The 13,442-nt window shown below is 33.4% G+C and overlaps 2 protein-coding genes across 4 annotated transcripts in view; one reads left to right on the forward strand and one right to left on the reverse strand.

The window, feature by feature from the left end:
* Positions 1 to 6,029, forward strand: part of LOC142339247 (carbohydrate sulfotransferase 4-like) — a 119,066-nt gene extending 113,037 nt beyond the window's left edge. For all 3 annotated transcript variants that reach the window (XM_075389127.1, XM_075389136.1, XM_075389119.1), the window contains 2 exons: positions 4,509 to 4,797; positions 5,570 to 6,029. In XM_075389127.1, the coding sequence (XP_075245242.1) occupies positions 4,509 to 4,797; positions 5,570 to 5,967 (687 nt within the window). In that variant the 3' untranslated portion in view covers positions 5,968 to 6,029. The remainder of the gene's footprint in view (positions 1 to 4,508; positions 4,798 to 5,569) is intronic.
* LOC142339268 (NADH-ubiquinone oxidoreductase 75 kDa subunit, mitochondrial-like) overlaps positions 1 to 13,442 on the reverse strand; it is a 494,345-nt gene that overhangs the window by 412,309 nt on the left and 68,594 nt on the right. The window lies entirely within an intron of this gene.

Raw genomic sequence — 13,442 nt, forward strand, 5'->3', positions numbered from 1 at the left:
GCTTAAAAACTAAATATAGGTCAGTAAACTGTGGGGGGAGGGCAGAAAAGGCTGGAAAATAGATCCATTCTACCTACAGAAAGAGGGGAAGCAGATAGATTATAAATCCCAACTCTTTCGTCAACTGTATCAATGATCAAAAAGCTTTTGAAGTCACAGATGGCTCAAGTTATTTGTTTTCCTCATTCTGCTGGAATACCATTCGGCTTAAATTCTCAGCAGCGCCAAATCCTCACAACCAATTTTCTTTAGCAAGGAATTACTTGCATATCTATTGTTATCTACCAACAGAAATTATGCCATCATTCAAAAGATGACAAAAGCTAGAGCTTTTATAGTCTTCAGTTGTGGACAAAATTTTGTGAATGAAGAATTATTAAAGTGCAGATTATTTCCTGGACTTTCGCCTCATAACAAATCAGTGCTGTTGCGGCAAGTCCAGTGCAAGTTAAAATTTTGTTTCCAGACTATAGCTGGCGTGTTCAGTTAAAAAATTCTGTTCTCATCCTTAGCGTTGTTGTTGCGAAAATGTTGTTGCGTGTAGCAGAGCTCTTTCCAAAGTGAATCCGATGCAACAAATAGGGGCTTGTTGGGGATTGGGGGCGGGGTTCTGGGGCGTTCAACAATTAAGTTTACTTAAAGGAAATTTACGACGGAATACCAATTGAGCTTGTCTCAAAAAACCATTACACAGTGTGTTTTTCCGGAGCAATTTAGGACTCCTCCTTAACAATATTTGACTGATTCAATGTGAAGTGCTAAGTCTTTTCCGATGATTGCCTGCTTCAATTTTATTTATGACGGCTCTTTTAGTTCCTCTTTATACAAGAGCTCATAAGAAACATTTTATTTAACTATTCGGATATTGCTTGATATTGAAACTTCGCTCAATTGTTGTCTTATGTTCTCTTTAGCTTCTTCATGATTGTGTAAACTCAGATGTGTCACATTTCTAATTATGAAAAACAATTAAGTACAAAAAGAGGGGAGGCAGACAGAGAAGGTGGTTGTGATGTATGGAAGAGTTGGTCATATGTTGTAACTACACTTAAATGGCTCCCTTAATTTCTCCACTGATGACGGTGGCATCCCACTTTTGAAGCCACATATCCCTACTTAATCTATTGTGTTCGACTTCGTTTACAATTTATTGACTGAATGGACCTACTGTCGGCAGGTGGACCAGTGGTTTCAATGCAGGTCAAGAAAAGGACTTGTTGTCTCGAAAACGAACGCAAATGTTAAAAAGATATGTTGTTTGGTGTAGCAGAGCTAATTCCATAGGTGAATCTGCTGTAAACAATGTGGGGTTGGCGGAGATTGCGGTGACTGGGGCGTTCAACATTTATGCTTACTTGATGGAATTTTTGACGGAACGCCAATCAAGCTTGTCTCAAAAAATAATTAGCAATTTGATTTTTCCGGAATAATTTAGAACTTCCCAAAAAAGTACCCAACTGATTCGATGTGAATTGTGAAATTTTGACTGAAACTGGTTTTGCACGCTTTTTGTATAGAGCAGGAGAGAAAGAGAGAGAGAGAGAGAGAGAGAGAGAGAGAGAGAGAGAGAGAGAGAGAGAGAAGATTGCGATAAAAAAATTTATTGCTTCTTGAGCAAACAAAAGTGACAAGGTAATTAAAAATGGAGTATATATCGCTCCTCACATAAGAAACAGGCTTAACTTCTTTATTCACAAGAGTGAATCAATTATTGAAAAACATTTTTCTCAAAAATTCTCAGACAGTTTGTTGACTCATAACATAATAAATTTGCATACTGTAGCTTTTTAAAAATGGGACATGACCAAAGAAATGGCCCTGATAAAGAACCAAATTAAATTTGTCTTAGTTCAGCGCTGAAATACACTTGCACCATGTTCCGCGTTAACGTTTGTAATAGAAACAGCAACATCAGCGGAGAAATTTTTAACTTTTTGGAGTTTTGCTGCTAATAGAAAGCAACAATTGAGCTGAGAGAGATAAGTCATTAAACTCTATCGAACTTCTCTCTCTCATGAAACCACGTGCAATTTTTTCAAATTTTCATGCCTATTTTCTCATTTTTCTAGACAAAAAATTGTCAGCAAGCTACTCAGTCAGTAAAACTCCTTTGACGCCTTCAGGCAACTCTCTGAAGAAATTTCTTAACCTTAATTAGAATTTAGAAGTTTTCTCTTTCTCTTGTTTTTGATAAAGCACTTCTCAAATACTGGGTTACCGCAAAATTGCTTGACTAATTCAAGAAAACTAATGCAGGGGAGATTCAATTCCACATAGCAAACAGTTTTTAAGTTTTAAATATCAAAAATAATCAATATTCTACATTTTATCTTCATAGGCTTGAAGAAACAGCAAATTTTGGGCCTGAATAAAGTAGAATATAGTTCTGGAAATAGTCTGCCAATTAGCAGCATTTATTGTCTCATAACTTTACACTATATTACCAAAAAAGCTACGTACACCAAGAAAATTTTTAAAAAGCTACACAAACATCAAATAATACAACATTTTGAGTTCAAATCAGTTCTCTAATAACGGGAAGTTACGCTCCTGGTTTTTCTAATATCTAATAGACAATTTCTGGAGTTTTCAGACAAAATAACAAGTCAAGGTTTTGACCATTTTTCTTCCAATTTTTCCTGAATTTCTCTCGGTTTTCGTAATTCTTGCTTCACAATTTCCCATAAATATTCAATTGCATTCAGATCTGAACTATTTGCCAACCATTCCAGTACCTCCCGCTCATCTTCTTTGAAGAATTCGTTGGCAATCTTTGCTTTATGCACAGAAGCATCATCTTGTTGAGAAATAAGGGTTTGAAAATGGAAATGTTTTTTGTAATTTTTCAACGATTTCAAGCGAACTAGGCCCTTTAGCTTATTTTATCTCCTATCAAACAGTGTCCGCTCATCTGATGTTTTGTACCCCCACGAGATGAGTGATTGCCTGTGCAAAATCAAAGTGTTGTCAAAAAATCTTGTTTCTTTTCTCCGAATAAATCGAACAATTCCTTTGCTAGAGACGCTCTGAGCCTATTGCACTTTTGATGTAGTTTGTATGCATACTGCATACTTTCCTGTTACTGCTATCTTGATTAAAAGCTGGGTTACTCTTGTTTTCTGACTATCAATACTGGACATTTCCAATCGCAACATCATGGCAAACAGTGAATTAACAAAGCAGCTTAACCTTCTTTTCTGTGTAAGCGGAGAAAACGCGAATGAAATTGCGTTTAAAACTTAAAAATTTCACGCCTTTCTTCACGCCTTTGCGACAATCAAACGTTTTGAGCAAAAGTAAAGCTTTAAATGCACAAATTGTGCTGTACGTAGCTTTTTGGTAATTTAGTGTATTCTAACATATACGTAGTAACTTCAACCATGTCCACAAGCGGATTAGGTACATTTGATTCTCAAAACACATAGTGGCATGTCGACAATAGAAATACCCAAACAGGAACTGAGTTTGACAAATGTTTAAAACAGATAGTGAAAACGTGAAATAGATTAATATTGTCAACCAAAAACGTCGAAAGTTTTTTTCCAGCGTTGTCAGTAAACTGTTTATTTATTAATCTGCGGTGTGTTCAAAATCAAGCCCAAAATTTAAGATTTAAAACCGCCCTTCACACCATGAAAATGTCTCCAACATTTGTCTCTAAACAGTTTTGGTAATTCACATACTGAGAGGCTAGTAAAGCGTTAGGCTCTAAGAGAGCTGTTCAGCCATTTAATGCTCAACGGGCTTTACCTGTTTATCCCGTTTTTCAGGATAAAAAGTTGAAAATGTTAGACCAAAAAAAGGTCAGGCAAAAATTTGCCTTAAAAACCATAGGACTAATGTAGTTGCTATAAACTTCGTTTGAGAGCAATTAAAATGATATATGCCAAAATATATGCCAAAATAATGGTTCGTGATTGTGCTTGTTTTAAAAGTATTGATTGGCGATGAAAGAGAGCTTTCGAGCCAAAAACTGGATAAAGTTTTTGCATTCTCAAAATCGGCACCGTATTCTCTCGGCATATTTGTAGGTCACCTTCAATTCGTGTGATCAGTTGTGAAGGTTCAATTAAATTCGAGTGAATTAAAAGCTGTCTATTGAGAAGCGGGTATTGTCCACTGGACAAAAGATGTTGGTAATTACAAATAAAATCAATGGTAGAGTGTTGCTATCGAGTGAGTTGCCCAGCTGTAGGAACGATTGCCTACACGATTGCCTTTCCCATATTAGCACCCATAATTGCGAGTTAATGAATTTGAGGCGAACCGGCCGAAACAAAAATTCTGAAAAAGTCGCGCAGTCAAATTCTTGTCCATTTTAAGACAAAGCTGCTATGACTACAGTTGCCTCCATGGTTCCATATAAGGGCAGTTACCTAATGTATCTGCAAAAAGGGCGGTGAAACAATACAGGAAGCGGGAGGAATGGAAAGCAATTTTGAACAGCTATTGAATGTAAAGATTATTAATTAAAAGGTTTGAGCAACTTCAGTTTTGTACTTGTTTAGAGCTCACTTCCTATTGTGGACAGTGAACTGCGTGACACGGTTAACCTGACAAAGCTTAACACCAAATGCAAAAAAGTGACCCCTGCTATAGTGGTGAAAACTATTCGGCTCCGAATGAGAGAGCTGACGGAACTGCTTTTGAGGATGAGTGATGTTAAAGTAGTACACCTTCTGAGAGATCCTAGAGCTATTCAATTATCTCGTAAGGAGATGCCTGATCATTTCACATCCATGGGTACCCTCGGTCCACACAAGATATGCAATCCAATGTATGAAGATCTGGTGGCAAGTAAGTTACCTTTTAGTAGAAAACTTTGAAATTACAATTAATCTTCCAAATGGTAAAGGAACGCATAACCTGGTTGAACAAACTTACACAACAAAAACATACTTTTTATGGTATCTTGCCAAAGACTATACGGTTTACATTTTGTGTTCACATTTTGACATTATGTGCTCAGAAATGGTGTTCGCGAAATGTTATTTTTTCACTGATTTTTGACTAAATTCAAATTTTTAAAATTTTCTCTGGCCATTTTATCACTAGTAAGCTTTAATAGAAAGCATATATGGCGCTTTATGATTGGCTAGTTTCTTTTACGGTGGTTAACTCGGTTAGTTGTTCCAAGATTTGAGAATTGTTGTTGAAAATGCACAAGGATTCGGTTTTGAAAAAAAAATGGGTCACAGATTGAGTGAGCACGAGGAGCAGACCGGAATTGGTTTTTTCATCTTCAAACACTTTGATCCTATCGAGCACTTAAATTTTTGTTGAATATGTTTCTTTGAATATGAGCGTTAGTTTTAAAGTTTAAAGACTATTATTATTTGACATTACAACTATTATTTGACATTTATCGGACGTTTATTCTGAAAGACCACTGTCCGATTATGACTAGGGTAGCTGATATCAAACAACACTGCCAACTAGATCATGTGCTGCGTGTTTTATTTTTCATCATTGGAAAGCAAATGCTTTAGCGTTCACCAGATAATAAAAAATGAAAACAAAAAAAATAGTTCGCCCAGCATTAATCAATTTTTGGTTTTTGATTTATCAGGTCAGAGGTTAGTGGAACTTTTTGGTGCTAACAGGATCATGCAGCTAACATACGATGAGCTAGTCAACCACCAAGACTCAGTCATCAGAAAGCTGAAAAATTTTGCTAACATTTACATCGATCCAATCCTAGCGAAGCGTTTCCACCGAGTAACCCACGGAAAAGCAAAAGTGACGGGAGGCTTCGAAACAGGACATCCAAGAAATGCCGAATTGAACATAGATCGATGGAAAACAGAGCTGAGCCCGGCAGAAATTGAACAGTTTACTGAGTACAATAATTGCAAGCCCATATTTGATCTAATACAAGCTCGGGTGGCAAATATTAAGGGACCAAGATATTCCAATGGAAGAGTAAATCGGAGTAGACATCGTGACCTATTTGTGAAAGTGGACTGAACTCAATTCCCTTTTAAGTCAACAAACAAATCTGTCTTACATCCTTGCTGACTTTAATATAGAATTTTTTCTTAACATTTTGATATCAATAAAATTGAAGATTCTACAACTAGTTTCATTCATTTAGTTAAAGTCTGCTGTGAAAGGCTTGGAGTGATAGTACGCATGACCGAAACAATTGAAGCAAGATTTGCTAACTATGCAATGAGTTTCTACTTTTGAACTATGTCTCTACATTCATTAATACATCAACAAAACTAATATTCGGCTTACTCTGATAGTGAGGTATCAGTATGTGGCAGGGTTTTCAGACAACTTGCGTTGTTAAAACATCAACTCTTGTTCACAAAGTTTTGCACCCAACTCTTTTGTATCCAAAGCATGATCTGATGTCAGCGCTCTCAATCACCACTATTATTTCTTTAATGGCAACAAATCTCGAGTCTAATTCCAAAAACAGTGGTTGGTGCTCCGATTATTGGAGATTTTCCTAACAGAAAAAACTTTGTTTCTAGAAAAAAAATAGAAGAAATTTGACTGCTCCACCAATTTCAAGGACTTTAATTCAAAGTCACGATGCGCCAATTGTTCAATTACTCGCCTTCATGACACGAAAATTGCACTAATTATTGAATAAATGAATTGCTTTTAGCTATTTCTTCTAAGGATAACATCTAAGAGTATTCGATTAATAGAACAAGCTAAGAATTTATTGCTTTTTGTGTTTCTGAGTATCAAAATTGTATCAAAATATTCAGTATATTGTTGTTACTAGTGTAAGTAAACAGCGAAAATTGAATCTATATAAGTTGAATCATTGTTCGTGGTACACACTAAAAAAGTACAGGCAAATTTACCTGAAAAGACACCTTAACTTACCTGAAACGTTAAGGAAGTTTTGCTTTACTTGAACTTAACTTATCTTACCTTAAATTCATCTGAAATTTACCTGAAAAATTATGGGTCACCACCCGAAATTTCACCTGAGCATACCTTTAATTTACCTCAAAAACACACCTGAACAGTAAAAGAAAAATTGGCAGAAGTTACCTTAAAAACTTGCAAAACTACTTTAAAATTTAAGGTGAAAAAACCTGAAAATATACCTGAAATTCACTTTATAAATTACTTAATTTTAACCTGAACTTTTCAGATAAATAATTTTAGTTAAGCTAAATTTACCTTAAAAACCAAGAAAAAATTTAAGGTAGTTTTAAGGTATTTTAAGGGTCAAACTTTTTGAATCTATTAGTTTATCTATTTGTACGACTCAAAGTATTGAAGGCAACAGTTTTTGTTTACAGGTTTTACCTTTTTTAGGTAATTTTACTGCAGAACCTAACAAAAAAAGCTAAAGAAACAAAGTTAAGGTAAATTTTCATCTTAACTCAGGTTAAGGTAAAATTAAGATAATTTTTACCCTAACTTTACCTTAAGAGTTGTTTACCTTAACTCCGTTAAGGCCAATTTACCAGAAGTTTATTTTGTGTGTAATTCACATTTTGCTAGCTACTACATTTTTGACATTTCGTAGGTTAGTCTGGGCAATCAGCATACTTGGCTCTGAAATCTAATACTAGTAAATTTCCACGAACTTTACACTGAAATTAATTTATTCAACGGACCTTATTGATTATTTTCAAGAGGAGGTATTTTACTAGTATTCTAGGCGGTGATTGATGTAAGTTACTACTTTGTCTATCCTTTCACTAAAAAAATGTTGTACTGTTTAATTATATAAGCCAATACGGACTAATTCCAGTCTTTTTTCAGCTTTGTAATGACAAACAATAAGAGCAATTCAAATCACTCAAAATGAAGAAGTGAAGCGTGAAAAAGTCACTGAAGAAGTCATGGAATGTTCAAGAAGAAAAAAGCAAAGCATTTTGCATAAAAAAGACCAACAGGTTTACAATGATTGCTTCAAACGTCGTTCGAGAGAAATTTCTTACTCTCTATCTATCGTCAACCACCTAGGTCTATCTTATACATTTATTTTCCCAAATTTTTGTTTAAAATGGGGGAATAGAGACACGAGGCGTCTTTCTTTTCTTCTCTTAATTTTTCTTTTTTTTTTGCACAGTTGTGAAAAAAGATAAATAGCAATTTGCAGCCCTTAGAGGTTATATTTGATTTTTTTAGAACAATTTAATCTTTATTGCAGGATCACGAAAAGGTGACATTTGAAAACGTTTAAGAAAAACGAAAAACTTTTAGGGGGGATTAGATTATTTTAAATATTTAGTTGTGATAAAATTGTCAGATTATTTTAATAACTTAGATGTGATGTTGAAATTATCAATCAATTTTAATAAAACTATGTATATTCAAAAAATCATTTGTTCAAAAAAAATGAAATTGTTTTCTATCAACGATGTAAAAAAAAAGTTACTAATAACGAGGTTAAAGACGGAAAACAAATAATTTTACGGGTTTTTCTCTTCAACTGTTACTGTTAAGTTATTAAATTCGAAAAAAAGCACTGTAGTTGAAGATTTTTAAAAGCCCAGCGGAAATTGTTATTAAACATCGAAATCGAAAATGAAATCGAAAAAAGGCGGAAAATAAAAAACATAGCTGGCAGATTGCCAGAAATAAGGCGCAATAGATTCGTAGATCAGCAGTCTAAAAAAAACAGTAAAAAAGACAGAACAAAAAAATTCGTCTTTTCATTGAGGGCTGATCTGTTATATTTTGATTAAAAATCTGTATGTCATTGCTGCCTCTATTAGCTGATCTCTAATAACCTTCATTTAGAGTGACACACACCCATTTGACCTTATCTCTTTGAATTAAATTAAATAAAAGTCAATTTCAAAGTGAGGAAGTCATTTTTGAGAGTGAGGTAAGTCAAGTGTGACCAAAAATTTAATCACGCGCATGAACAAAAAACTCGCTCCACTAAGAGCGAAAAATGACGTCACACATGCAATTCAGTTGAAATTGCAAGAACGAATGAACAAAAAGTGGCTGTGACGTCATATTGTCGTAACAAAAATTATGACGACGAAATAAAAAAACATGAATTCAAAGAATTTTCATTGACTAAACAGAAAACTAGACCTAGAACGGACTATGAATGGATTGGAAAAATCATTTAGAAAAAATTCCTATCCAAAAAATTGAAAAAACAGTTAAAATCAAAGTGAAATTGCCGCATGTGAACAAAAAATCACTACCGATAAAGCGAATTTTTGTTCAAACACCATATTCTCACTCTACTTTAAAATTAGAGCGAAAAAATTTCACGCCGCAAAACCACTCACTTTTTCGCTCCATTTCCTGTTTCGGCGTGACCAAAATCACTACTCCAATTTGACTTCAAAAATCATGAAAATGTGTGAACAGATCTTAAAAAAAAGACAGCGCCCCAATACAATTCAAATTCTTTGAATTGTAAAAAACCAAGAGAAGGCCAATAATAGCCCCAGCTATCGCTGTGCGGCTATTAAAAAGGAAAAATATTTTATTAGTTTCTCCTTTTTCTGAAAAGGTTACAAATCCAGTATCTTTTAATTGTTCTCTGCTGTTTCAATTGCCCCAAACTGGTTATCACTCAACTGTTTGCCGGTTTTTCTGTCTTCTGGAATCAATACGTAATACTTCATTGATATTTTTGCTGATTTGCTTTTATCTTTGAATAATTAGTTTGTGGACTAGTTAGAGACTCTACTTTTCTGGACTAATTGACTCAACAGAGGCAATAATTGTTCATTTTAAGTTTTTATATTTCAGAGAAAGATCAAACAAAATCTTAAAAACAGTTGAGCACTCAAGATCAATCCAATAGCTCAGTTTATTTGAGAATTGATTCAGTTTAGAACCTACAGATCAGGATTGGAATTTAAATGTTGGATAATTGAGATGTTAGCAAAAAGTAGTTTCTTTTAAGAAAAAGACTGTTTCTTTTTATTTTTTGTTGATTATTCCTGATGCTTCAATTCATCTTCCAATTCAAGTTTTCAACTATTTGGCAGCTAATTGTTGCTCTCAGTTAACTCAAAATCTGAAGCAGTCAATAGTGTAATTTTGCTTGCGTTAGGAAATACGCCTTATCCTCTACAAAACCGACTATCAATTTTTGCCAGGTTTTTAGCATCAAAATTAGTGAAATTATTTCCTAAGGGTTGTTCAAATAATTTTTTTTAGAAGTTACTCAACAAGAAAACAGCCACTTGAGGCAATGAAAAAAATTGTTTTTCTCCAATTTTTTTTTACTTCAAAAGACTTAAATCCGATTCGATCCTTGTTCTGTTCAATTGGCCTTATGCTGATAATCATTTCATTTGGACTCATATCCGATTTAATAGAATTTCTGTATTAGTGTTTCAATGTTATCAATTCATAAAACAACAAAAAAAAAGTCTTAATGAAATAGAAAATTTTTCTTTTTATTACCGCTTATCGGTTTCCAAAATGATCTTTTTCATGTCTGACAAAATTATAGCAACGAGGGTCGCGAACTGCTCTTGTTTAGAAAAAATATAATTCTCACTCATGTTTGCTACGGAAAAAATGGTTGTTTGAGTTTCGAAGAATTGATAGCCAAAGAGCTTTGGTCTCGGAACAAGAAGTTTTTAATAAATTTTAGACGTATGTTGGAACATTCTGTGCTATGCACAATCTCACTCGAGCTATCTCATTTATTTTTTAAAGAGAATCGTCAGCCATCCTGATAGTTCAAATATGTATGTGTTTTGACTTTGGAGTCGTACGTGTTTTACCTGTCAACATCTATAAAATCGTATAGCAAGACTGGTAATACTTAACATTTTATCAAATCAGAGAACTTTTATATGAAACAAGGAGGCTCGGTAAATTGCGTACGCACATAAGTTTCCGGTCCCGCTCATCCACATTTCTGAGTTAAATGGCTACCAAATGTTGAAGAGTTAGAGAACCTTCAACAACATAAATATCTTTCAGTAAACAACCAATGGAAAACAGTAATGCCACCCTAGAGGGCCAATAAACGTCCGTGAAAATAGAAATACAAGAAAGGACCATAATAAAAATCAAACAACAAACACTTTACTACCAAAACTGGATGGCTATAATAAATAAAATCATAACAAAATCAAACTCGCATCAGATAAAACCTAAACAAAACAATTTAATCTAGACTTCATTAAAAAAGATATGAGATGAGACCTGTCCTCAATAAGACTGGTTAACAGGTCGACTAAAAAAGAAAGGTGCGAAATTCAAAAATACGTTTCCATTTTTGAAAACATTTAACTTTACCCTTATTATTGTCATTAGATGTCAGCTGAAAAACAAAATGTTCATTTATATCTCTAAAGGAAGCAATTAAGACATGTCATTTTCCAATGTTCAATTGTGCAAAAATTCAAAGCCAATGGAACCTACGATTATTGTTATAAACTGAAAAGAAAACAAAAATCCTATAAAGTGTACAAATATAAATCTCAAATTTTTTGTGAAATCTCGTAGTAACAGCAGTAACAAAGCCGAGAAACGAATGTTTGAAGCTAAAACCGTTATAGAGATCAAATTTCAGTTAACTGGAAACGGGTTGTGACCTGTATTTACCGAAAAACTATTTAAAAAATGACGAATCTCAAAACCACAAATACGTTTTCGAAAACAAATATTTTTAAAAGTCATAACAGACTTAAATTTTAAACAAACAGCAATCGATTGAGTTGCATTACCCAAGAAAACAAATTGGGCCTGTTAATAATGTGATTAAGTCACGACTCCACAAAATAACAACAAATACATAAAGAAGACAAAACTTCAAACAATTACACGAGATCACACTATTTAAGGCGCTATAATTATAAAATGACGCCTGCAAGAACTGTACATTGTCATTTTTTCTTCATTTTAACTTCAAGAAGTCATCCTCATAAAAGGAGTCCGAGGAGATGACAAAAAGAAACCCAAAAATTTAACAGTATAGAAATCTCTAAAACTTTTGTGAAATTAATGGTCGAAGCAATAGGTGACAGCGTATAACCAAGCGCAAATATTATGAACAACAAAACTAATTGAGACTTCTAATTAGTGAGATCGAGTTACATGGTTACGAAAATGGAAGCAAAAAGGATTTAGTTGAAAAAATTTTTTCTCACTTCAATTTTAAAGTCATTAAAACAAACAGCTCTAAACTGAAATCTTTAGCTAGGTTGAACTATATGTCCTGAGGAAGCAATTCAGACATATTACTATAAAGTATATGGCGTACAAAACCAAAAAAAAACAAACATAGGCAAAAACAAAAAAATCCATTTAAGGTTTGCGAGATAACCGTGTCTCAGCACAAAAAGCATAAACTATATGACTAAAACAATTAAAATATCCATATACGCGTTTTTGCATCCTTTTTTGCTCTTTATTTTACTAGTATTCTTTCCTTCGATTGGAATCGTTAATAACAAGATAATTTGACAAGGAAACAAAATGAACTCATAAAATGAAAACTATGCTCAAAAACAAAAAAAACTTGAAAATGCGTAGTATAAAAAGAAAGAGACCATTAGCTGAACATAGAACCATTCCAAACATTAATTTAAAAGCCATAGAAAATTGGTTTTTGCTTGTTTTTAGTTGAGACTGCGCCTGAAGTTGAGAGAAATAAGATAGAAATAGTTACAAAGTTACATAGAGATTTTCTTAAAACAATTACATTCGAAGTCAAAACAGACATTAGATAACAACTGAAAGAATATTCTAGATTCATTTATACCTCCCAAGAAACAAGCGGACAATAAGTCGTTTGACTACAAAAAAGATAGAAGATGAAAGCAAAATTCAAGAAGTACATAAAAAAATTTTTATGAAAATAATTGGTCAGAGCCACAAAAATCATGAGCTTATTCTGAAACCGTAATAAAATCTCGTTGGACCTCAATTCTTTTTAATAGAATCTCTCAATCATTGAACCTTGATTTGAATTTCTTGTAAGTAAAAAAAGTTTACATAAAAACCTTCACATAGCAGAAATATTTTGAAAAAAACAAAGTTGCGCTCCATTAAAATCTAAATTTTTTCTCGTAAGCATCCATGGCGAGATCGATCAACGCAGCTGTTACTGCGCGTCTAAAAAATACTCGTTTAAAAGGTTGCGAAATAGATTTTCAGAAATAGCAATTTTTCAATAATTTTTCAGTTTGTCAAAAATAAAAATGCATTTTGTATAGATATCGAGATTTAATTTGCAAAAAACTGGCGAAACAGTAATTCCTGAAAAATCCAAGCCAGTGGTTGTAGAACTAGCTCGTTTTTCAGCTTTAAAAGAAAATAGCTGCAGTTTTAAGCTATCTACTTCCAGCAAATTTAAAATAAATGTACTGAAATGCAAATTTGGTCCCGAAAAAAATCGAATTTTGAAAAATTTAGCAAAAATTCAAGCCAAAAAACTCAGATCAAAGAATTCAGCAACCCTCCTCTATTTTTATAGGTAAAATCAATAACAATAAAGCAAAAAAAATCGACAAAGCAAAATTGAC

This window comes from Convolutriloba macropyga, chromosome 1, assembly GCF_964194025.1.
Source record: "Convolutriloba macropyga chromosome 1, txConMacr16.3, whole genome shotgun sequence".
Classification (NCBI taxonomy): Eukaryota; Metazoa; Xenacoelomorpha; order Acoela; family Convolutidae; genus Convolutriloba; species Convolutriloba macropyga.